The sequence below is a fragment of the Gopherus evgoodei genome, chromosome 8, assembly GCF_007399415.2.
Source record: "Gopherus evgoodei ecotype Sinaloan lineage chromosome 8, rGopEvg1_v1.p, whole genome shotgun sequence".
Classification (NCBI taxonomy): Eukaryota; Metazoa; Chordata; order Testudines; family Testudinidae; genus Gopherus; species Gopherus evgoodei.
The window spans coordinates 57,242,972-57,269,633 of record NC_044329.1 but is presented as its reverse complement, the minus strand read 5'-3'; the positions used below and the strand labels follow the sequence as shown (position 1 = coordinate 57,269,633).

The following is a 26,662-nucleotide window of genomic DNA, read 5'->3' as shown; positions in this document are numbered from 1 at the left end:
ACCTAGGAGTTCATTATTATGTAGGAAAGCTTCCGGGAAAGGCATCTGTGTGACAGGGCTACAGGCCTCTTGGTGCTCAGCTCAGATGTAATCTCCTTGGTGTTGACTTTTTCTTTATTCTAGCACCAATTCCTGTGGTGAACAATGGGCCTGCAAAGGGGTAGGAAAGAGATCCGCTTTGATTGGCACCCCAATTAATGTCACCATACTGCTTCTGTTGGTATGTTAATCTTTCTGTGGCCTCTTATGAATGGCCTAAAAAGTCTAGCCACTGTTTCCAATTAGCAATTGCAGCAAGAGCTGTGTATTCCCTCTGATTAGCCCCCCTCCACACCTCACCAAACCTTGTCAGGGCCCATACTAGAAGCTGGGACTCTGGTTCTAGAGGTATCTATTTCAAGTGGAGTAGCTGTGGTCTTTTTACACTGCTAGAATAACAATAATTTATCCTGGTAGCTATAGTTACGAGGTCTTCACTATATTTTTAGTTTCATTCATTTTTTTTTTACAAGGATGGATCATACTCTGCATCCAAGTTATTCATGCCATTGTGACTAACACCAGTGATTAACACCACTGCTTAGTTAATTAAAAATAAAACTAATTTGAGTGAAAGGAGAATGTGTCGGAGGTGACAGAACTATGCCAAGCGCTTGATGTAGTGTAAACGTGCAGATGGTAAGAGAGTTGGGGGTGGGGAGCAGGCGAGAGCTAGTCCAGGAAGGCTGTCTTTACCCTCCATACTGGCTGTTGGATACCTACTACTGACAGTGCACTCTGTTGTAACAATTTCCATATTTTTATTTTATGTTCAGTGTTTGGGGTGAAATCTGGTAAATTAGAATGGTCGTGAAATAAGAGGGGCCAGTAGCACTGAAGTCTACACATCAAGTCTACACATCAGTTCACCTCACTTCTGTCCCATATTAATCTTGTTATTCTAGTGCCAGGTGCCCACACAGCTTTACTAATGCACCTCAGTTCTGATCAATATGAACCCTGCTGTTTTGGTACTGAAACCCCACGCCCCTCCCTCACTGCACCATGCCACCTCTCTGCAGCATGCTTCTTTTGCCACCACAAGGCCTCTGCTACACAGAAACCGATAACACTGGCTTATAGTCAGTGGGAATAGCCTGGGCAGTTACTTTGAAAGCTTTCTACACAGTGCTGTGGGTGCTTAATCATTAGGGTTGGAATAATGCATGTGAATCCTGAAAATCACAGCTCTGCCAGTGTACCTCAGTCCAGATCTGTGATACTCCCGCTATTCCAGTCCAGCCTCCTGAGCAGAGAATTGAGCTGAATGGTGTGGTATTTTTTATGAGGAAAAAGATCTCCTGGATAACACGGTGAGCCCATCTAGTACATTTCATTTATATCCTATTCCAGGTTTGAACAGCGACCTCCCCAGATGAAAGATGGCACATTAAGATCCCAATCTAGCAAAGCACTTAAGTATGTGCTTAAACTGAATAATGGGAGTCGCTCATTAAAGTTAAGCATGTGCTTAAATCCTTTGCTGGATTGGGAGCTAGTCTGCTGTACCACCTTGTACCTCTGAGGAGTGGCCAACAGCCCTAACCATTCTATAGATGGGGCTTGTGTGTCCTGTGGGTGACGAGTCTGATAAGAGCATGCGGACATAGCTGCCATCCCTATTAAATGGATTTCTAATTGCACATCACTTGGGCCTTTAATGGGATACAACTGCAACCTCCAGGTGTCAGCCTGAACATGGGTATTTGGTGAACCTGCTAGTTTATAATGTGTTCAGTGTAATTATACCCTTTTCTTGGAAACTCCAGGTCAGTTACAGACAATTCAAGGAGACTGTAAGTACCAAGTTAACTGCAGTGTCCAGCAAACCCCACTCTCTGATGTGTATCTGATGTCACAGCACATGTACAAATGTGCAGAATGTTTTGCTTCTGCTCCCTCATCTAGTAGGCTCTACCACATATAATTTGTACTTATAACTTGTACATTTCCAGCAAAGGTCTGTCAGAGTTTCCACAGTAGACCCCATTTTACAGGGGTCCGTGCCAGTTGCAGTTTAGATACTGCCATATTGACATCAGCAGCATCAGTGAGGCTGAAAGCTGGGAGGACTCCAAGGTGACAATGAACAGACCTATGTCAGGATAAATATTTTCAGCATCTCTGCTCCACACATACCAGCATCATCTCCAAAATGCGCACACATGTGCACACACTTGTATGTGTGTGTGCGTGTGTACAGACATCACATTTAAGGGGAATCTCAGCAGCTCTGTCCCAATGCAAATGCCATTACCACTCAGGGAGCCTTACTTGCTCCCTTGCTGTTGATTTTTCATTCTGCCTGCCTGGAGGAATCAGTGAGACTGAATCCTGAGCACACAGGCTGTGGTCAGAAGCCATCTAGCAGTTAGAAGGATTTGTTCTGCTGCATCAATCACAGCATGATGCCAGAGACAGTCCAGGAGATGCTTTTGTCATTGACACAGGGTAAGAATTTAAATAGCTGGCAGTCTCATGCTGAATACGGAAAGACAAATCTATGTATCATATTTTAAGTATCTCATATTTGTATTTTTAACGTTGTCTTTAATTTTCATGGAACTCTGTAGCCCTGTGCTCTCCTATCTTCCTTCCCAGCACAGGATGAGCCCCGATGCTTTCCTACCACACCTACCCAGTATGTGGTCCCAATGTCTGTCCTGCCTTCCCCAGCTCAATACCTGAGCTTCACGCTCTCTCCTAGGTCTAAATGGAGTAGAAGCATTACAAAGCTTTAAACTAGAGCCTCAGATGTTTTCTGACCATGTTAGTATTGTTGTGAGCTGGGTTAAACCTTGTCGTTATGGATTAGGTGAAAGTGCTGCCTTTCATTCAGAACAAAAATAAAGAAGTGTCTGAAAAAACAGACGTAGCACCCAGAATACAGGCACATGGGAAAGCTTAAGGAGAAGCAGAACCACATGGCCCTAAGGTTTTTTAAATGCAGGGGCTACGGCTTGGACTGGCACAATGTTTTTTGTTGCGTGTGAGAGAGCAGGAGCAGGGAGAGACAGAAGTGGCCGGAAAGCTAAGCAGACAGTAACAGAAGCACTGGTAATGTGGCCATATGAGAAATCTAAGAGACAAGGCTTTTTTGGGGTGCAGAGTGCTGGCTGGAAAAGGCAGGTTTGGAACAGCAAGCAAAGAAACTCTCCTACTGTTTGATTCCTGCTGTGTTCAGGGACTTTATGTATAACCTTAATAATATAATAATAATATATAATGGTATAACAATAAACAGAACTTTATGTATAATCTTTGTAAATAAACAAAATTGCACCAAAGAAAATACCTGGTGCTATCATCAGTTTCTCCTCCTAGTGAAAACAGGCTTCAGGGCTCCAAACTTTGGCTACCACCAGTCAAAAATATAGATCCCACCTGGTGGATTTCTCACAAGGCCCTTCTCACATATTATAAATCACCTTTTTATTTAGTGTTGTAATTCACTGTTCTGGAAATAGGAGGGTTAATTTCAGGCTGCAAGAGCGTGACCTTTGCTGCAATCCCAATGTGCTTCACTCTAATCCCAAAACAACATGGCACTGTCTGAACAGAGATCTCTAGGAGGACTTCTCATATTAGACATCAGATACTGAGAGCGATTGTAATGTTTAACACTAGAGATGTTCCTTGGGCCCTAATTCTGAACTGTGGCTGAGAAGAGCTCAGCACCACTCCAGAAGAGGGATTAAAGAGTGCACTAAACTACGTTTGCAGTCCCTTGATCCTGGGCCCACACAGGTGCCAATTTGGTTCCTGGGTATGTTTGAACAGCCTCATGTGGGAGGTGGGGTACCAGAGGAGCCATTATGGCATCTCTGCACCACCCAAGGTCCCCACTTACAGTGGGAGAATCCACGGCCGCCCGGGGGGGGCAAGTGGGGCAATTTGCCCCAGGCCCCGAGCTCCACAGGGGCCCCCAAGAGAACCGGCGAGGCTCCCGCCCTAGCCCGACCCTGCCTCTGCCCCTCACCCAGAGCCTCAACGGATCCAGTAGTGTCCCTGAACAGCAGTGCACTGTGGCTCCGGCGGGGCTCCTGAGCTCCCAGCCCCGCCCCCTTACCATGTGGTTCTGAGCGGGGCGGAGCTCAGAAGCCCCGCCGGAGCCATGCCGCAGCGCTGTTCAGGGACACTGCTGGATACGACGCGCTAAGGCTCCGGGTGAGCAGGGTGCCAGGGGTAAGGGGCCGGAACCGGGGGTTTTGGCTAAGGGGCAGGAAGTCTTGGGGACAGTCAGGACACAGGGAGGGGGCAGAGGTGGGGGGGCGGTCAGGGGACAGGGAATGGGGGGATTGGATTGTGGGCATTCCGGGGGTTTGTCAGGACTCAGTGGGGGGGTGCATAGGGGTCGGGGCAGTCAGGGGACAGGGAGCAGGGGTGTGGTCCCAGGGTGGTGGTGGTGGGTCTCTGGGGGATGGTGAGGGGGCAAGGAACACGATAGGTCAGGGATTCTGAGGGGGGTGGGCAGTTGGGGGACAGGAAGTAGGGGGGTCAGACAGGGGGCAGGGCCAAGCTGTTTGGGAGGCACAGCCTTCTCTACCCTAAAGCTCATTCAGCAGTTTGAGGCTTGCAGAAGAGCCAAGCTGTTAGCTTTTCCATTAGGGCTACCATCTGTTTTACTTCTCAAATGCCAAATTATAGTCTATATTTAATTTCAGTTCTATAGGGATATTCATGTCAGGGGAGAGTAGCTTCATTTAAAATTAGCCACTGGGGGAGGGATCACATGAGAAGAGCAATATCCTGCACCACCTACCTCCTTCCCGACCCTACCAAGGGAGACACTTCCCCCTCCTCCCCCCCCCCCCCGGCATTCCCTGAGGCTTCAGAGGATTTAATTCAGTGGTTCTCAAACTTTTTTGTCCTGGTGACCCCATTCACATAGCAAACCTCTGAGTGCAACCCCCCCTCCATACATTGAAAACACTTTTTTTTATATATTTAACACTATTATAAATGCTGGAGGCAAAGTGGGGTTTGAGGTGGAGGTTGACAGCTCGCGACCCCCAGTAATAACCTTGTGACCCCCTGAGGGGTCCCAACCCCCAGTTTGAGAACCCCTGGGTTAATTTAATTTTAGCACCCTGTGTCCACTCACATGCATGTGCTATTTTGAGCATGTCAGTTTTCACAATATAGACTCATCCCAGATTCTGGAACAAGCTCAAATGCTCAGTTCATGGAGTTTGTACATAAGCTATACTAAAGACAAACCCACAGTAACCATCTCCAGTTTGTGAGGGACCCCATGGAGCCAGTCTCTAGGAAACAGATAAATGCATGGAGGTTAAGTCCATTAATGGCTATTAGCCAGGATGAGTAACGAATGGTGTCCCTAGCCTCTGTCAGTCAGAGGGTGGAGATGGATGGCAGGGGAGAGATCACTTGATCATTACCTGTAGGTTCACTTCTTCTGGGGCACTTGGCATTGGCCATTGTCGGTGGACAGGATACTGGGCTGGATGGACCTTTGGTTTGACCCAGTATGGCCATTCTTATGTTCTAACCTAAATGAACCCAAAGTTATAGAGACAGATATGAGTCAAGGAAGCTAGCAGAGTATGAGAAACCTGGAAAAATCTCTGACTGGATGGGCTCAGATGTTTGGTCACAAGCTGAGGTGGTTCAAAAGTTTTGGATTTTTTTAAGCAGAATTTTTTAGTGTTTCTTTAAACAATCAAACACAGCAAGCAGCAAACATTTGGCCGCACACTTCTGAAACCCCAAACCATATTCAGGTTTTGGCAGACTAATTTCAGCTTTTTAATTAAAAAAAACCACAACAAATTTTGAAGGAAAGCAGACATTGTCTGTGATTTTTTTCTGCTTTTTAAAAACCCCTAGTTTTCGATCCAAAAAAAGTTTTGACTGAAAATATTTGTCCAGCCCTTTTAATGAGCTTTGGTGCCTTTTAGCACTAGTGGATGCTGAGAACCAGTGATACCTTGTAAAGAAGTTTTCTCAAAGCTGGATTTGTGCTGAGATGCGGAAGGTTTATTTTTCCCAGGGCTGCCCCTGGCAGGGAGCAAGTGGGGAAATTTGCCTGGGCCCTGCAGGGGCCCCCACGAGAATATAGTATTGCAATTTTTTTATGGAAGGGGCCCCCAAAATTGCTTTGCCCCAGGCCCCCTGAATCCTCTGGGCGGCCCTGGGAGAATCCCCCTGTGGCCAATTCAGATGGTTTTAGGACACCGATACAAAGCTGAAAATGGCAAGGCACTGAGTGAGAAGAGAGTGGCAAGGAGGCATAATAGGGAGCAAATGATGGGAAGAGAGAGAAAAGGAGGAAGAAAAGGTTGAGACAGCAAGAAAGAGAGACGAAGAAGGGAAAGCAAAATAAACAGAAGAGGCAGAGAAAAGGAAAAAAAAGTCAAAGCAAACATATCCAAACAGTGGCCTAGATTCAGAGGTGAGTCAAAATAAGAGTTTCTAAGAGAGTCTAAACTGATGTAACTTATCACTTCTGGCTACTCAACAACAAAATTACACCAATTTACACTTCCTCAGGGTATGTCTGTTCCAGAGCTTCAGCTCCAGGTCAAAACTATTTGTTCCTTTTAACCTGCCCTCCATCCAAGCACAAAGCTCTCAGTTGTATATTGCTCATGGCAGAAGTCAGCTTAGGACTCACAGCTGCAGCTTCACCTAGTTAGGCTGAATAGTCTGCAGCTAGCCCCAGTGAGGCAGCAGGGCAGTGTTGCGATGCAACAATCAATGCAACTTAGTCCTCCAGTGCAAGCCCTCCGGCTTTTGGGAGTTCTTCCCACAGAGATCAAAGAGGCAACAAAGACTAATTAAAATTTAATCATGGGGGACTTCAGCTTTCTGGATATAAGTTGGTCAAATGTCACCGTGGAACAAGGCTTATGGAAGCAATTTCTTGGCATCTTGAAAAAGTGCTTCTTGGAACAACTAGCTGTAGAGCACACAACAGGAAAAGCTACTTGCCACTTATTCCTAAACAATGCAGGGGACTGAGGAGTAATTATTCACTAGATAATAATGCCTACAGTCTAATTATGCTTAACTCCCTCTGGGGAGGGATTGTACAAAAATGTAGCATGGTGACACTACACTTTAGAAAGGGAGTTTTCAATAACATAAGCAAGCTAACCAAGCAGACCTTAAAATTAGAAGTGAGGTGAGGAATTTAAAATCTTTAGAATCAACAGGGAGGCTAGTTAACCATACCGTAACAGAGGCCATGTCTACATCTAAAACTTTACAGCGCTGGTTGTTATAGCTGTATTAGTACAGCTGTATAGGGCCAGCGCTGCAGAGTGGCCACACCTACTGCTAGCAGCGCTGCAAGTGCTGTTAGATGTGGCCACACTGCAGCGCTGTTGGGAGTGATGCATTGTGGGCGGCTATCCCACAGGGCACCTCGTCCCAAAGCGGCGCTGGGGCTTGTGGGAAGGGGAAGGAAGTGTGATTGTCCTTCTGCTTCCTGTTCCTGTTCCTGTTCCAACGGCCAGCGTTGCTTTGGTACACATGCGGAGCACTGTGGCAGCATTGTGACTCTAAAGCGGTTTTTCTGCATTATCTTTCAAGAATGGATCCTCAGGTACTGAATACCGTACTAATGACTATTGCCAGCACATCTCGCCTTACTGTTGATCTAATCCTTAGGCTGCTAAATGTGCGTGTGACTGACATTGAGGAGTGGGACGATGGTACTGAATCGCATCAATATGCAGACAGTACAGTGCTAGTGGCAATAACAGACATGCTCTGCTCCGTGGAGCGGCGCGTTTGGGCTCGGGAAACCAGCACTGAGTGGTGGGATCACATCGTCCTGCAGTCATGGGATGACGAGCAGTGGCTGCAGAACTTTCGTATGAGGAAAGCCACTTTCATGGCACTTTGTGATGATCTCGCCCCCAACCTGCGGCGCATGAACACGAGATTTAGAGATGCCCTTTCTGTGGAGAAGCGGGTGGCTATTGCAATCTGGAAGCTGGCAACTCCAGACTGTTTCCGATCGGTGGCGAACCAGTTCGGAGTGGGAAAGTCCACCGTTGGAATGGTGCTGATGCAAGTTTGCAGGGCCATTAATCGAACACTGACAAGAAAAACCGTGACTCTTGGGAACGTGCAGGACATTTTAGATGGCTTTGCAGAAATGGGCTTCCCTAACTGTGGAGGGGCAGTAGATGGGACGCATATTCCTATTATCTCTCCACCCCACCTGGCATCGGAGTATATTAATCGCAAGGGGTACTTCTCTGTGGTTCTGCAAGCGCTTGTGGATCACCGTGGGCATTTCACTGACATTTACTCTGGATGGCCTGGAAAGGTGCACGATGCACGCATATTTAGGAACAGTGCCCTGTTCAGGAGGCTTAGGGCCGGGACCTTTTTCCCAGATCACAAGATAACAGTAGGGGAAGTGGAAATGCCCATTGTGATTCTGGGAGACCCCGCTTACCCATTAATGCCATGGCTCATGAAACCATACACGGGGAAGCTTGACAGGAGCAAGGAACGGTTCAACTACAGGTTGAGCCGCTGTAGAATGACTGTGGAGCGTGCTTTTGGCCGTTTGAAAGCCCGCTGGCGCAGTCTGTTCGGGAAGCTAGATTTGATGGAAAGCAGCATTACCGCTGTTATATGCGCGTGCTGCACCCTCCATAATATTTGTGAAGGGAAGGGTGAAAGGTTCAGTGAGGAATGGACCTCCGAGGTTAGACGTTTGGAGAATGAGTTTGCTCAGCCAGAGAGCAGGGCTAACAGGGAGGCCCAGGAAAGGGCTTCAAGGATTAGGGATGCTATAAGGGAGCAATTTGATGCTGAGAGCCAGCAGTAATGATTGGTGCATGTGTTGTGCTTTGCTTTACATTGCTGTGTATAATTAACCATTTCTATCACCAATAAAACATAGGGAAAGAAATACAAACCAAATCCTTTTATTTGTCATACAGTAAAAAACAGGAAAGGGGGTATGGGTAGTTCACCGTACATTCAGATGTTTTAATATTTCCTATTTTACTCAATTGAAACCGCCTGATGCAAGTCACCGTTGCTTTGCTGCAGAATGATTGGGGTGGAGTGCACTGGGTAAGAATTAAACATATCTTGGTTACTAGGTGACCTAATAGGTGTTGGGGGCAGCTGATGATAATAAGGAACTGGGTGCTGCATAAAGCTATTTTGAGGATACACAGGGGGACAAGTAACAGTGCTTTGGGAAGGCTGTGGGATATCACGGTTTATATTTGTCTGCATGGCTACAAGAGACTCAAAAGACTTGGTTTGCCGAGACAGGAGTCTCATCATCTGCCTGGCTATTCTTTTGGCAGACAATTCCTGTCTCCTGCTTTCAGTCAGCCTCCATTCCTGTAAACTCTGCCTCCATTCCTGTTCACTTTTTCTCCACTCCTCAGTCTTCCTACTTTCCCTGTTGTAGTGGTTCAGAACGGTCTTGATCAGCTCCTCTTTTGATTTCCTAGGATTGCGCCTCAAATTCTGCAATCTACGTGAGGCTGGTGACACAGCTGCATTACTCGAGTTGCCTAGAAAAAATAGAGACAGAGACATGTAAAACACAGGGCATCATTGTTTATTATCAACTTTTGAAGGACACTGTAAACTGTAGGTAGCATCCCTCTCACATACCTCACATAACACTGTAGACTTCAAGAAAGCTGACATGTCTAGCAGTGGGGTGAGTACTTTTGCTTAAAATTCTCCCATGTTAGTGGGATGTCTTGGTTCCTGCTTGGAAGGGGGGATAGGCGAGGAAGAAGCACCCCGCAGGACACGTTTCCCGCTTGGAAGGGGGGGTGGTGGACGGACAGAGCACACAGCAGGGCAGGTTTCCCGCTTGGAAGGGGGGGTGGTGGACGGACAGAGCACACAGCAGGGCAGGTTTCCAGCTTGGAAGGGGGGATAGGCGAGGAAGAAGCACCCCGAAGGACACGTTTCCCGCTTGGAAGGGGGGGTGGTGGACGGACAGAGCACACAGCAGGGCAGGTTTCCAGCTTGGAAGGGGGGATAGGCGAGGAAGAAGCACCCCGCAGGACACGTTTCCCGCTTGGAAGGGGGGGTGGTGGACGGACAGAGCACACAGCAGGGCAGGTTTCCCGCTTGGAAGGGGGGGTGGTGGACGGACAGAGCACACAGCAGGGCAGGTTTCCAGCTTGGAAGGGGGGATAGGCGAGGAAGAAGCACCCCGCAGGACACGTTTCCCGCTTGGAAGGGGGGGTGGTGGACGGACAGAGCACCCCGCAGGACACGTTTCCCGCTTGGAAGGGGGGGGGGTGGACGGACAGAGCACACAGCAGGGCAGGTTTCCAGCTTGGAAGGGGGGATAGGCGAGGAAGAAGCACCCCGCAGGACACGTTTCCCGCTTGGAAGGGGGGGTGGTGGACGGACAGAGCACACAGCAGGGCAGGTTTCCAGCTTGGAAGGGGGGATAGGCGAGGAAGAAGCACCCCGCAGGACACGTTTCCCGCTTGGAAGGGGGGGTGGTGGACGGACAGAGCACACAGCAGGGCAGGTGAGGAAGAAGCACTCCGTCTGGATGCCTACGTGCTGGGAAGGGCGGGGGGGGGTTTGGTGGATTGGGGCAGAGGAAACAGAGCGCCTTGCGCTGGGGAGCCGTGCTTCTAGGTACCTGCCCTCAATTATCCCTAAACTATCCACAGGCTTTCATAATGCCAGACATATCACTGCTGCGTGTTACCAAGGAAGAGCGGGAGGGTCTTCTACAGGAATGCAGATACCGCCCTGGCCCCTATGCAGCTCGCCTGTGTGCGGCCATGGTCCCCCCACCCCTCGCTGCACAGTGGATCGGACGAGTTAGCCTGAACGGGACAGGGACCACGGTGGCTCTACCTATAAACTTGTTAAAGCACATTGCACAAGATCTAGCTGCAACTTTTCAAGAGATTACTCAGGCAGATTACACAGATGTCATAGATCAAATCAATAGGCTATTCCTCGTTTAGGCATGCATGCAGTCAGCCATAACGAGAATCCTGCTAGCACAAAGCATTGCAATCTACTTACCACGAGCACGATCCTCAGCTTCCTCATCAACGTCCGCTTCCAGCTGCTGGGACTGGCTAGTCTCCTCAGGGCTAGAGAAGAGCTCCTGGCTGCCTGTGTCCTGAGACTCCGGGGTGTCCCCCTCAACGCCAGTAGTATCACTGTATTCATCCTCTACACCATCCCCCACGTCTCCCTGCTCTGAACTCTCCATCGTGCTTCTAGGATTCACGGTGGGGTCACACCCAAGAATGGCATCCAGCTCCTTGTAAAACCTGCAGGTTGTGGGGGCTGCTCCTGAGCGTCGGTTTCCCTCACGGGCTTTGCAGTATGCACTCCTCAACTCCTTAATTTTTACTCTGCATTGCAAGGCGTCCCGTTCGTAGCCCCTTCTCATCATGGACTGCGATATCTGACCATAGGTATCGTAGTTTCTCCTTCTAGAGCGCAGCTGTGTTTGAACAGCCTCATCTCCCCACACACTAATTAGATCCTGCAGCTCTGCATTGGTCCATGCTGGGGCTCGTTTGTTGCGTGGAGGCATGGTCGCTGAATGATTGATTGATTAATTGCTCTCCACGCCTGACTGAGCAAACAGGAAGGTGATTTTTGAAATTTCCCGGGGCATTTAAAGGAGGGGTCAGGTGAGCACAGGGCAGAGGAGTTTTCTTGATTACCAGAGAGGTATCCTCAGGTATGCTGGGATACCTGCTTATTCCACGGAGGTCAAGAAAAGCGCTGGTGAGTGTCTACATTGCATTACCAGCGCTGGATCACCAGCGCTGGATCCTCTACACCCGAGACAAAACGGGAGTACGGCCAGCGCTGCAAACAGGGAGTTGCAGCGCTGGTGATGCCCTGCAGATGTGGACACTCTCAAAGTTGCAGCGCTGTAACTCCCTCACCAGCGCTGCAACTTTCTGATGTAGACAAGCCCAGAGACAAACAAAGGCCTATGGACCCTTAAGAAAAAAAAAATCACATGGACATGCACACATACTTCCAAACTGGAAGGGGGGAAAAAGCATGTTTAAATGACTAGGTGTAAGAGATTATTTGAGTCAAATAATGGACTGTAGCCCAAGTGAAGAAATTCATTAACCCAGGAACACCCTCCAAAATGCCCTTCCCTGTCTATGATTGGACCAGATGATATCCTTGAGGCCTTCTGCGATACCTCTGAATAGAGTACTACTCTGTCCTCACTCAGTGGGAGGAGGAAGGTGGGAGAGGCACAAGTTACATATCAGGCCCTGAGTGAGGATGCCACCACTGACTACAAGACCATCAAAGCTGCAATCCTGGGCCAGCTAGCGGTTTCAGAAACAAAGGCGGCTGTTCTGTAGGAAGCACGTTTCGTCATGACTGTGACTATTCACTTTCACTTGGCAGCTCAGTGGCTCAAGCCACAGTCTGGGACAACAGGAGAAGCAATGGACATAGTTGTTGTAGAAGAGTTTTCACATAGCAGGGCAAGCCAAAGGCATGCTGAGGGGATGACAACCAGTTGTATGTTCATAACCACAAATTTGGGGGATGTTGTCAGTTTGCCATGGGCAAAACATTAGTGACATAAAGGAAGCAGGGAGACATTTGAGTTTACAGAAAGTGCAGAGGGACCTGAAGGAAAGAGCTTGATGGTAGAGATTAGATTATTGATCCAAGAAATTACCTTCTGTCCTGTCCAGTGATCTTTGTGTCCATAAAGTCTTCCTGATAACCTCATCTCAATACCACACATTTATGTTTTGTGTATTTGCTGTTAGGTCATGAGGAAATTGCTGTTAAAGATTTCTTAAAGAGATTTAAAATGCTGGACGGTATTCAAATTTAATATTTAAATGGCTGTTTTATTAAAAGCTTTTAAATAGAAGCCAGCATAGTACGTCTGCTAAAATAAAAATACAAGAGCTATTATAGAAGGAATTTGCTATAAACCCTTCTCTTACCTCACAAAGGCTTTCTAAAATATTACACTGCAAAATATAATTCTCTTTATCTTCAATTTAATTACATTTGCCATGGTGCATCTATCAACTCAGCACATTTAGTTTGTTTCCGATTAACTCAACCCTGACCCAGGAAAATAATGGAGAGAAATATCAGTCTCCACGGTTATTCTGGGGCTGCCCAATAACCCACTTTGCCCCAAGAAATAGATGCATTAACAACCCTAATCTGGAGAATCAATAAGGTAAATTATAGGCTTGATTCTCCACTCTGTTACACTGTTGATGTCAATGGACTTCACTGATGTAAAACCTAATGTAACAGAGGGAAGACTCACACCATAATCTCCAGATTCACTATCCATCCAGGACAGGCGGCTCAGAGATTTGGTTTGATTCAGATCAAAGCAAAGTCAGAAAGTCTGGATGCTAGAGCTGAACTTTCCAAAATGGGTCTTTTTGTTGGCCTAGAAGTTGTGTGGAAGAGCCCTCAAGATCTGACTTTTTTGTTATTGCAAAAATAACACATCTCATGACATTGCAATAGCCCTGAGAGAAGTAGGAAGAAGCACAGAGTAGTGAAAATGACACGCTAAAGGTTCCCTGAGCTCTTTGCAACTTTTTTGTCAATTTGGTTTGTATTTGGGGAAAGGCACGTGCTGATTCTTATCTGGTTTGAACAAATTCACTCACCTTATCAACACCATTCGCACACTATGAGCCTCAGCCTCTCACACTGGATGACAAAAGTCCTATGTCAGCCCCCACGTTTGTTCAGTTTCTGGCTCCTGACAAACTGAGGCCTGATCAGTCAGCCTGGAGTATTGTGTCCCTATCTGAGAACAGATAAATGTCTTCCCTGAGAACTCCAGGTTATAAAGGAATAATTCCAAGATGAAAAGCTAGTACTGCTCTTACTTTTGCTTCAATAATTTTGTATCAGTCATAAATCTTTTCTCAGTAGATACTGCCCATATAACCACATGTGGTCTCAGGATATGCTTCAAGCTGGGGCCACAAAGAACACAAAAGCCAGAAGTCTTTACTAAAGAAAGAGGGGCTGGTGAGGCTTTAGAATGAATACCAGTTCCAGACAGTGGCGGGAGGGTGCAGTAAAACAGTGGTAACTGTATGTTTGTGTGGCCAAGGGAGACATTTTGCATCTTTTCTGAGAATGCTGGTTAGGATCCGTATTAAAGGGCTGGCATGTGGTATAGAAGGAAGTGGGATAATAACAGGTCGTCATAGCCTCACAGAAGTTAGAGAGGCAAAAAGACCTGTTAAGTCACCTCACATAAGATTTTAAAAAGTGACTTAGGAGGACACGTGCCACTGAGTTTCAAGTCACTTCATTGCTTTTGAAAATGCTTCCCCTTATCTATCCCCTCTGCCAGTTCAGGCCTGAGGGCACAAGGATGGCAGAGTCCATAGGTCTGTATATGCAGAGAGAGGGGAATTTGGATCTGTAACAAAGGAAGAGGTGAGAGAAGACAGATAGTGAGACACTGGTGGCTCTGTGTGGGAGGGCAGGGAATTTGGGTTGTTAGTAAAAGTCAGCTGAGAAGTGGTATGAGAGAATGTGAGATAACAGCAGGTCTTCATGGGATAGAGAGGAAATTCACATCTGTAACCTGTCAGGGGGGATTTTTTACTGGCTCTGCATTTATCACATTACATCCAATAAGGAGCCTTCCTTGCCTCTTAATAGATTTGATTTGGTTCTGATGACAACAGGACTCTTTAATTATACTCTCCAGCTCCTTTTCTGTCAGCAGCTGTCTGTGGAAAGAGCTCTGTGACCTATGATCTGAAAGCAATAACCTATCCCAATCTCAGAGGAGTTTTTTTTTTACAACAATGCAGGTTGATGCTTTATTCCAACTTAATCAGGGTAACAACAGAGAATGTTTGCAGGGAAATCCCATCTGAATTCTCCCTGTGAACGTTTCTCATATACAGAATATGCCAAGCGGTGGATTATTTTAATTTAATAGAAGCTAAGGGATTTGTGATCAGGTTAACAAGGAGGAGGAGGATGAAGGATGCAACAAAGTGTTCTGATCAGGTGGGCAATTCTGAAATCCCACCAATGAGATGTGTGAGCCGGCTCTGCAGTGTTAGTGTAGCCAAGCCTCAATCTGCTGGATTAGGCTGCTTTAGTGTTTACTGGATGTGACACAGATAGGAGAGCTGCTGTCAGCTGTGCTGCTGCTCGGAGAAAGTGGGGAGAGGGAGGTGTGTCTGAGTGTGACTTTCTGCCTCTTAAGAGACTGCTCTATTCTCTCCATAGAGCCTCTCCGATCACACAATTGGCAAAGATCCACAGGCCGTGAGGACAGGTCAAAGGCAGTGAGTATCTTTTCTCTGTCTCTGTCTATCTGTCTGTCTGGAATGCCTTATCCATGTTCAATTCATCTGGCTTTCTACGTATATTGATGGATGTTCTTAATCTCTTGCAGTCTCTTTGAAAATCTCTGCTCTTCCTTTTTAAACCTCAGTATTATTAGTTTTCTCCCCTGGGATGGCTTCATTGTGTTTGTCCTAGGGTGACTCTACAATGTCATCTTGCTGAAGTTGGGTGCCACGATCAGAACAAACTCCCCCTCCTCTGCCCCCAAACTGCATCCTCAAAAGATGCACCGGAAGATGCTGGCAATTCCTCTCTGCATTGGAGTTCTATTATAGGGCGGGAAAAGAGATGGGGTGCATGGTGAGAGTGTGGGGGAAAGATCCATGGATGGATTCCTACTGGGACCAGTTTCACAGAATCACAGATTGGATTTATCAAGGTGTAACCAATTGGCTGTACCTGCAGCAGACAGAATTACTGTTGGGTTTAAAAGACTGGGGAAGAGACAGATCACTAGAGCCTCAGGTTTGCCCTCATTAGCAATCTTGGGTCACTGCAGCAATGAAGAGAGAAATACGTTGGTCAGAGAGAAGTTCACCAGTAGTCAGCTGTGGCATCAGCAGGAAGGGTGGCTGTGATAGAACGAAGGGAACTTTGTGGATGATGGCGAGGGACAGTGGAGATGGGGTGGAACTGTCATAAATCAGGAGCCCAGAAGAGTGCAGAGCATTTTTATGGTAGAACTCAAGTGCATGAATGTGTGGGGTTGTGTGGGAGAGGAGCACCAGCAGCTGCCAAGCTCGGCCCTGAATGACCAATGCCAGCATGGCAATGGGGAAGAAAAATCCTGGCTACTGGAATCCAGGAGACCACGTGCTTTGGTTTCACATGCGACTGAGGTTGTGTTAATAAGGAAATTCGAAGGGGCTTAGGGAATTATAGGGATTGGTTTCAGCTAAAATACAGTGGAGGGCAGACGGTCAGGGTGGGGATTAAGGAAATGCACTCACTGGCATGTAATGCAATCCCTGCTCCATTAGTTTAGTGGGGAAGAGGCTTTGTACATTTTTAACGTAATCAGGTCTTAAAATGGACGCTGCATTTGGCAGCAGTAGCCAGGGCTGGCTCCAGGCACCAGCGAAGGAAACAGGTACTTGAGGCGGCCAATGGAAAGAGGCAGCACGTCTGGGTCTTTGGTGGCAATTCAGCGGTGGGTCCCTTGGTGCCTCTCGGAGCGAAGGACCCGCTGCCAAATTGCTGCCGAAGAATAAAGCGGCGTAGTAGAGCTGCCGCTGAAGTGCCTCCGATCGCGGCTTTATCTTTTTTTTTCCTGCTTCACCGCTTGGGGCGGCAAAAAAGCTGGAGCCTGCCCTGGCAGTAGCCTTGGGAATTCCTCAGGCCCAAAGAAGGCGGGCACTCAGGGCTGGCGCAACCCATTAGTGGCCTAAGCGGTTGCCTAGGGCGCTAACATTTGGGGGGCAGCGACCACGGCAGCCAGATCTTCGGCCGCCCCAGTCGTCGTCGGTATTTCGGGGGACGGACCTTCCGCCACCTCTGTCGGGGGTGGTATTTCGGTGGAGGGATCTTCTGCTGCCTAGGGCACCAAAAAAGCTGGTGGCGCTGCTGTGAACATCCCCCTCCTTCCCAGACAATCTCCTTTCTCTTCTGCTCCTTTGTCTTCTGCTTGGGTGCCTTCTTGGGTAAGAGGATAGGGAGGTTATCAGATGCTTCTCCTCTGCCATGATCACTAGGAAGGAATTATACAGTGTGCACCAGGGAGACAGTATCTACCTGTTCTGTGTCCTGTCAGCTTCCTGTCTGGTGGAACCTGGCCTTTCTCCCTGGAATGAGATTCAGTCACAAGGCAGAGGGAAAAAGCTGGCCCTGTGCCAAAGGTTGTCCATTTCCTTGGTTCTTTTCTCCTTCTCCTCAGCCATTCACAGACTGCACAGGCTCCAAGAGTCCAAATGATTAGCTGCATCAGGAATTATGCTTTTATATTGTGTGTGAATGTTTCAGCCTGTGGTGGTTAAAGGACCAGCCCCTACAGAAGCATGAAGTCCTCATGTTATTTTATTTACAGGTTAGTTGCAGTGCCAGCTTTTCCATGATGCCTGGTCAGTAACATCAACCATGACCTGGATGGATGACAGGGGCAAGAAGTAGTTTGGCCTTAGCTAGTTCAGTCCTGTGCTGAGCCCATTGAGCAAAGACTACCAATTGTGTTGAATGACAATGTACTGTTATGTCAACTCCTGCCACTCAGTGGTGAGCTGAGACCACTAAACTCACTTCACTTAGACCCGAAGCTGGACTTGAACCTTGGTTCTGGGGATTAAAGGAGAGGTGGAAATTCCTGCTATGACCAACCCTCAACTCTGAATGGTTTTCACTGAAAATCCAACATTCCCTTCTAGGAGGCAAGAGAAGTAAATGGGTTGAGAACAGCTGTCCCTCCTTTTACAGAGGATTTTTTAATTTTAAGGGAGAGGACATGAAACAGTAAACCCCTCCTCCCTGCAGCATTGACCGCCCTACAAGCCAGCCAATTAAAGGGTTAACTGTAACCGGATGCCTGCATGGATGCCTTACTGATTCCATGGAGGTAACTGAAAAGAAATGATTCATTCTTCACCCCTTCCCACCCTGTTACCCTCTCCCTTGTCTGATAAGCCTTTAAACTCATTCCAATGTACCGCTTCCCTTTCTGCCCTTCCTTTGCCTCTCCATTTCCTATGGATTCCATTTCCTTGTTTCCCCTCCTGTGTCCTTCCTTGGAAGTCAAAACCTTAGGCTCAATATTCCATCAAAAATGAGATCCTCCTTTTGCAGCAGCATCTCTGCCTTTCATGTACTGTTATTCCCTGCTGCAGTCCCTTGATCTCAGACATCAGAGAAATTTAACCAGCATTGCAGTAATGCGTGTCGCACCTCTGCTGAGCAATTCATGAGCCTTTCACAGAGTCTGCTGGAACAGGCATTGCAGGAAGGATGAAGGTTGGGGGTATCTGGTGAAAAAAGCATCAAAAAGCTCATAGATTAGACTCAACAAGAAGGTCTGAATGAAATAGCATCGGAGTCCTTAACATAGTTGAGTGATGGCATTTTACAGGGAATGTTTCTGCACCAACGTTTAGAGTCCTTGTGGAATTTTGTCCTGAGATCTTTGGTCACATGTCCATGTTTTGATGTCGTCCAACAATGCCTGTAACTAAGGATCTCAATATTTTGCAATAGCTAATGCTACCAGCTGTCCATATTATACCAGGGAGATAACATTGCATTCAATTAATATTAATTTGCTCTAAAACTCCTTTAAAACATGCATAATAGGAACTATCTCAGAGTGATAAAGAAAGAAAAAAAATAGCACGATGCAAATTGACTCTGGGACTAGCACCAATGTATTCAGAAAAAATATTATATGTGGAATGGAAGAATGTTGTACTTCCCTCTGCAGTCACGGAAAGCTTTATCAATCTGTTCTGCAGAAGAGTTAAAAGAAGAGGGTCTTTCCAGGTCAGCGTTGGGTCCAAGAGTAGAAGATTATGGGCTGAATTTTTGAATTCTCCAATTCTCATCCACAGGAGAAGGTGCTCTTATTCAGTGCTGAGAGAATCCATTAGCCGATATGCTTTTCAGGTTGGAGAGGGGAGTAATGGATTATGCATTTCTTGCTCTTTCAAACCCTGTTGTAAAACTATTAACCAATATTTATTTGTTTGAGAGGGGACAGTGCCAAAATAGTACTGTTCCTGTACAGTAGCAATTGCTCTCACCTTCCTGTTTGATATCTTTGCACCCAAGTTTTCCCAGTCAGATTGTTATGTAATAATTGTGTGCTGTGCACGTGTCTTCTACCCCACTGGATGGATGGGAATGGTTATGAGGTGCGAAGGGGTGAAATCTGTGGAACATGTTTTAGAGAGCAAATGATAGAGTGAATCCTTGCACAGATAAATCAATAGTGGATGAAATTTATCTCTAGTCCGCTAGTCCTGGTCACTCTGAATTTACAGATTCCATCCAGAATCCTGCCAGGCTTTTATGATTCTGTATTAGAGGGTCATTTGCAGAGCCCACCTGCTCCCTCTGATCCTTTATGCCCCCCTAATTGCAAGTGCTCATGGTATTTGTGCCATCCTTGCACTGGTGAAAAATGGAGACTGATTTCTGGCACAGCTGCCCAGTTCCCCCTTCTATCATCCAGAGAAGAGCACCACAAAAAACCATTCCAAGCCTGTGGCCTTTCACACCGATTCACCATTCTGACCTCCTACTGACTTGTGAGCTACAAAGTAAGGGCTTTAATTACTGGAGACTCTGTTCTGATATTTTAGGCCTATCTGCCCAAACAAAAAACCATCCTAGATCTCTCTCAGCCTTCATTGAAGATGTTTGGCTAAACCCTCAGAACCCCTGCATGGGGGCCTCATTAGATACGAAGTCACTGAGATCTTGCATTGTACAACTGTGGTTAATCTTGTAATTGTCACCTTCTCTGGTTCTCCCCTGCCTGCACCCCTACCCCCTATTGATTACAGGAACAGAGGGATGAGAACTCGCCTTGGCTGCCTGTCTCACAAATCAGACTCATATAATGATTTCACAGCCATTCTTCCAGATAAGCCCAACCGGGCTTTGAAGTGAGTATAGGTGCACCATTCTCCTTCCCTTTCTACTTGTATTTCCTTCCTTTCATTGTACTTTGTAAGCTTTGAACCCCAATCCCGGCAACTGGAGTTGGTTTTAGCACTGAACATCCCTGAAAAATAATTAATTTAATCTTTTGAGAGCAAGCAATGAAAAATCCCCAAATTTTTGGAGATCTGCTTGTCCCAAAAGGAAGACAGAAACCCAAGGAACTTGAAACAGCAACAGCTCTGTTAGAAAATACTTGCATCATGGATACATTGGGGCAAATTCTCAGATAGAACATGCATACCACCTCCCTGATACAAATGGGAGTTGTGTGCATTTATCTGAGGACAGAATTTGGCCCATTGTTATTACAAGTCTAAATATGAGCAGTCACCTCCGCATAACAGGTGATCAGCTTCTTCAGTCCATAGCACTATTATGCTCTACAATACGGGAAGCATTTAACTGATATGCTAAGTCTCATGATTAAAGTCAAGAACAAACAGCTTTTTTGAATGCATCCAGCTTGCGTTAAGGTCTAGCTGAAAGAACTAAACCCCCACACCCCAAAGGGTCCTGTATCAGCATGCGCTAGGACTTGTGTAAAACTTGGGATTAATTCATCAGTGATTATCTTTACTTCGGTTGATACAAAGACCTGGTCTAAAAGATCTAGTGTCTTGTCCAGCCCTTCCCAGGCAAGTTCACCAGATGGGTGTCTGTCATAGACTCCTTTGACTGTCATTTCCTTTCTTTTAGAAGATTATCAACAGAAGAAGCCACAAGATGGGCAGATTCTTTTGACCGTCTTTTGTCCCATAAATGTGAGTAGAAATCACATTCTACCTGCATCCTCTTTCACAAATATTTACTGTAGTTCAAATGTGAAGAATCATATTAGATGGCACAAGGACCCTCAGTGGATCGCCACATAACTGTCTATCTTAACCATCCATAATTAGGGCAATATCACAAGAACGTGCTGGGAGGGAGTGTGTACTATAACGCTAACATACACTGTGGCTGAAATTTTCAAACCTGCCTGGGGGATCTGGCTGCCCAATTCCTATTAATGTTAATGGAAAATCCAATGGGCATTCAAATCCCCTATGTGATATTGAACATTCCAGCATATAGCTTTGCTCACTACAAAAATGACATACACCTCTACCCCGTTATAACGCCACCCGATATAACACAAATTCGGATATGACGCGGTAAAGCAGTGCTCTGAGGGGGCGGGGCTGCATGCTCCGGTGGATCAAATCAAGTTCGATATAACACGGTTTCACCTATAATGCGGTAAGATTTTTTGGCTCCCGTGGACAGCGTTACATAGAGGTAGAGGTGTATTTTAGTTGTTACAGGGTATAAGCTATAGTTAAACATACACGTCTGAATGTTCTACAAACACGAACTATACAAAACCATGTAATCATCACACTTCATACCATTAAAGAGATCAACCATTCCAATTTTCTTTATAAAAGTATTATTCTGCTCCACAACGCATCCTACTGGGAAGCTATGGAAGTCTGATATCATGGAATGTAACCTGGGACTGCATCCTTTCAAAATCTTTTTTACACCTTTCACAAACAGATTAAAATAAGCAGTGTATGTCCAATAGCATATTTCCATTACAGAATGAAACAAGGGGGCAAACTGAGATTGTGTGGGGGTGAGTGTGTGGTGAAGGCTTATATTTCAGGAGGGAACGCGCTGGACTCCTTAAGTGTTTACACTGACTTTTTTTTCCCCCTGAGCCCCATTGAAACCCCAGTGTTTTCAGTTGGGAAAGAATTGGTGACTGTAAACTGCTTTGACATCCATGGATGAAAAGATGCTGTATTATTTCACCAACAATAATTCACTGAGAATATTGTTTTTGCAGCTAGGGGGAAAATATTCAACGTTTAAAAAACTCTTTGGTCAAAATACAAAATATCATGGAAAACTTTTGTCAATATCTAATTTTTTTTGCCCATCTCTAATTTGGTCAGAGTCCCATGTTACCCTGAGCATAAGTTAGGACATTAAGAAAGGTGAGGCATGTAGCATACAAGAGTAAGCTTCTATTACAAAAGCTAAATAGATAAGGTTAGATGTGGTGAAATTATAGAAATAGTTTCCTTTTTAGCAGGTTGATGTGACTCCAGCCTTAGAACATCATAGAGTGGCCACCACAAAAATGTCAGCATTTATTAGCAGCTACCACACAGGTAGCTGAGACATCGGCTTTCTCCCAGATCTAGAATAGGAAGTCATTGTGGTAACTATATGGGGTGTGATGACAAAAGCTGAGTTTCTAATAATGGCCCCTGTAGAGTTACCCAGTGAATAGTGAAATATCAGTATTTTAATAACCCTCTTTTCCAGGGAATACTCTACGTTCTGTTTTGTACCTGAAGCCTCTGGAATTGCTAGTGTGAGGGTCAAAACCTGCTCTCGGTTAAACTGATACAAATCTGAAGAAACTCCATTGAAGGCAACTGTGTTACTCTAGAGTTACACCAATGTAAACAAGAGCTGTGCTTGGCCCACAGACTTTTGAGTGAAAGGGATTATCTTGTGGTAGTCATTGTAGGTATTTTCATTTTCATAACTGCATTAAAAAGGCAATGGAATTTCCTAGGGGTATGTCTACACTACGAAATTAGGTCGAATTTATAGAAGTCGTTTTTTTAGAAATCATTTTTATACAGTCGATTGTGCGTGTCCCCACACAAAATGCTCTAAGTGCATTAAGTTGACGGACTGCGTCCACAGTACTGAGGCTAGCGTTCACTTCTGGAGCATTGAACTGTGGGTAGCTATCCCACAGTTCCTGCAATCTCTGCTGCCCATTGGAATTCTGGGTTAAGATCCCAATGCCTGATGGGGCAAAAACAGTGTCGCGGGTGGTTCTGGGTACATGTCGCCAGGCCCCCCTCTGCTTCTCTCTCTCTCCCTCCCTCCATGAAAGCAGCGGCAGACAATAGATTCGTGCCTTTTTTCCTGGGTTACCTGAGCTGACACCATACCACAGCAAGCATGGAGTCTGCTTGGCTCACCATCACCGTACATCTCCTGGGTGCTGGCAGACGTGGGACTGCATTGCTACACAGCAGCAGCTCATTGCCTTTTGGCAGCAAACGGTGCATTACGATTGGTAGACAATCGTATGGGCTGGGTCAAACAGGAAATGAAATTCAAAAGTTTGTGGGCCTTTTCCTGTCTACCTGGCCAGTGCATCTGAGTTGAGAGTGCTGTCCAGAGTGGTCACAATGGAGCACTCTGGGATAGCTCCCAGAGGCCAATACCATTGAATTGCATCCACACGACCCCAAATTCGACCCGGCAAGGCCGATTTCAGCACTAATCCCCTTGTCAGAGGTGGAGTAAAGAAATCAATTTAAAGAGCCCTTTAAGTAAAAAAAAAAGGGCTTTGTCATGTGGACGGGTCCCAGCTTAAATCAAAGTAACGCTGCTAAATTCGACCTAAAATCATAGCATAGACCAGGCCTCAGGCTGATCAGCGAGCTGATCACACAGGTGACCATGCAGAGCACATCAGCATGATGTGCACATTACTGGGGCACATTGCCCGGCCTGTACTATGTTCATGTCTATGTCCTCATCACTCTCGTCACCATGCTGCCATCGCCTCCTCGCTTGGTTTTGCTTTTGCAGCTTCTGGTTCTGCGCTGAAAAAAGGCACGAAACAATTGTCTGCCATTTGTCTGATGGATGGAGGGGCCACTGACGACATGGCTTACAGGGAATGAAAATCAATAAAAGGGTGTGGCTTTGCATCAAGGAGAAACACAAACAGCTGTCACACAGAATGGCCCCCTCAAGGATTGAACTCAAACCTCTGGGTTTAGCAGGCCATTGATTTCACAAAACAAATTGGGTCAATTTCTTGTTCTGATCCACTCCATCTATCTTTTACATCTTAGGCTGGCAGCAGACGGTGCAGTACAACTGCTAGCCACCGTCATCTCCTGGGTGCTCGGCAGAAGATGCCGCATTACTATTGCTAGCCATCGTCATCTCCTGGGTGCTCGGCAGAAAATGGGAATGACCTGGTTGAGTCACTCTCATGTCTGCCCAGGAGCCCCTGACCGACCTCACGGAGGTCGGTTAAAAGAGCACCCAGGAATACAATGACAATGGCTACCAATCATAATGCACCATCTGCTGCCAAAAGGCAATGAGCTGCTGCTATACAGCAATGCAGTCCACTCTGCCAACACCCAGGAGACGTACAGTGACGGTGAGCTGAGCGGGCTCCATGCTTGCCATGGTATGGCATCTGCTCAGGTAACCCAGGAAAAAAGGTGCGAAACCGTTGTCTGCCATTGCTTTCATGGAGGGAGAGAGGGAAAGGGGGGCCTGGCGACATGTACCCAGAACCACCCGCGACACTCTTTTTGCCCCATCAGGCATTGGGCTGTCAACCCAGAATTCCAATGGGCAGCGGAGACTGCAGGAATTGTGGGATAGCTACCCATGGCTACTGTCATAACTTTAGTCCCAGATTTGGACCTTAGCGTCCAAAATATGGGGGTTAGCATGAAAACCTCCAAGCTTAGTTACCAGCTTGGACCTGGTACTTGCTGCCACCACCCAAAAAATTAGAGTGTTTTGGGGCACTCTGGTCCCCCTGAAAAACCTTCCCTGGGGACCCCAAGACCCAACCCCCTTGAGTCTCACAACAAAGGGAAATAATCCTTTTTCCCTTCCCCCCTCCAGGTGCTCCTGGAGAGATACACAGACACAAGCTCTGTGAAACTACACAGAGTGACTCCCCCTCTCTGTTCCCAATCCTGGAAACAAAAAGAACTTTCCTATTCCCCCAGAGGGAATGCAAAATCAGGCTAGCCAATTCAACACACACCGATCTCCCCTGATTTCTTCCACCAACTCCCTGGTGAGCACAGACTCAATTTCCCTGAAGTAAAGAAAAACTCCAACAGGTCTTAAAAGAAAGCTTTATAAAAAAAGAAAGAAAAATACATACAAATGTTCTCTCTGTATTAAGGTGACACAACACAGGGTCGATTGCTTAAAAGAATATTGAATAAACAGCCTTATTCAAAAAGAATACAAATCAAAGCACTCCAGCACTTATATTCATGCAAATACCAAAGAAAAGAAACCATATAACTTACTATCTGATCTCTTTGTCCTTACACTTTGAAACAAAAGATTAGAAAACAGAACTACTTCTCCAAAGCTCAGAGAAAGCAGGCAGCCAGAAAACAAAGACCTCGGACACAAAATTCCCTCCACCCAAAGTTGAAAAAATCCGGTTTCCTGATTGGTCCTCTGGTCAGGTGCTTCAGGTGAAAGAGACATTAACCCTTAGCTATCTGTTTATGACAGCTACCCACAGTTCAACGCTCCAGAAGTCAATGCTAGCCTCGGTACTGTGGATGCAGTCCGCCGACTTAATGCACTTAGAGCATTTTGTGTGGGGACATGCACAATCGACTATACAAAAACGATTTCTAAAAAAACAACTTTTATAAATTCAACCTAATTTTGTAGTGTAGACATACCCTAAGATTCATTGTGGAAGCAGAACAAAGCTTCAGTTATCTGCATTTTCCCCCCTGTTAAGTAGCACACATGAACAAACATTGTGCTAATGTCAGACAGATAAAGACGTCCTGAGTCTACTCCAGCATTTCTGTGTGACTGTCCCCAGTGAATATTTTCAGCTAAGCACCTACAGCTAGTGACAAAAAAGGAGAGAACTATATCAGTCAAATTTCTTTATGACTGCCTGTATGAACAGTGTTTGCTAGTGTAATATCAGCTCATGCTCTGGGGCATAAGCTGATCACCAGCTGGGCTCAGAAAGAAAATTTCCCTTTGCTTTATAGTGTTATGCAGGTATCACATTTTTTCTGAAGCATCTGGCATAGATCATTGTTTCACTAGATAGACCACTGGTCTGCTCTGGAATGGAAACTCCTATGTAAATTTCAGAGGGATTAAAAATTAGTTATGGTTTGCTAATTCACTTGGAATAGCACTGTTGGCTCACAATTTTCACCTGCCACTGTCAAAGATAAACCTGGAATGAGGTTTTGGGCCTCTTCAGACCAAACAATTCCATGATGTAATGGTGTGTTATGGCATAGACAGTACTCAGGAATTGAATGACAGAGGAGAGCCAACTCAAAAGCTGTCCCTCCAGGGATATACTGGTGGGAATGGAAGGAAACAGGGAGATATTTCTCAGATCAAAAGGCGGAATTAAATGTTACTAAAGTGATACAATCTTGAGACCCTTATAACAATTCAGTGGGTATTGCCAAGGTAAGGAGGTTGACACTGTACCTAGAGAGTCAGGATTCTTTTTTGGAACTTCTGAAGCTCTTGTTGCTACATACGAGACTACAAAGAGGCTGCAGGTGGAGATATTCCAAAAAGGCCTCTAACAGAGCATCATGCAATCTCTATGTGTAATATCAAGTCATTTACCTTTGTAAAATATCCACTGAAGTATGAGAGGCTGCTGCCTGCATCGCTTTAGTGAACTTTATAGTAACATTTAATCTCAACATGATACTTTCAGGCAGAGGGTCTCTTGAGTGGAGTCTAGGAGCACCTTAGATAAAAGGTGTTATGTTTCCAATAAAATCTGGTTCTGGAATGATACCAGAATTTAAGGAGATCCATTGCTCTTACTCTC

The 26,662-nt window shown here is 46.1% G+C and overlaps 1 protein-coding gene across 4 annotated transcripts in view; it reads left to right on the top strand.

Annotated features, from left to right (window-relative positions):
- Positions 1–26,662, top strand: part of RGS8 (regulator of G protein signaling 8) — a 39,981-nt gene that overhangs the window by 183 nt on the left and 13,136 nt on the right. Inside the window, exons 1-4 of one of the 4 annotated variants that reach the window (XM_030573999.1) lie at positions 14,763–14,846; positions 15,274–15,332; positions 19,878–19,979; positions 20,734–20,798. In XM_030573999.1, coding sequence (XP_030429859.1) covers positions 14,841–14,846; positions 15,274–15,332; positions 19,878–19,979; positions 20,734–20,798 — 232 coding nt within the window. In that variant the 5' untranslated portion in view covers positions 14,763–14,840. Of the gene's footprint in view, positions 1–14,762; positions 14,847–14,872; positions 15,049–15,273; positions 15,333–19,877; positions 19,980–20,733; positions 20,799–26,662 lie in introns of those variants that run through there. The other 3 variants (XM_030573997.1, XM_030573996.1, XM_030573995.1) reach the window with 3 other exon arrangements.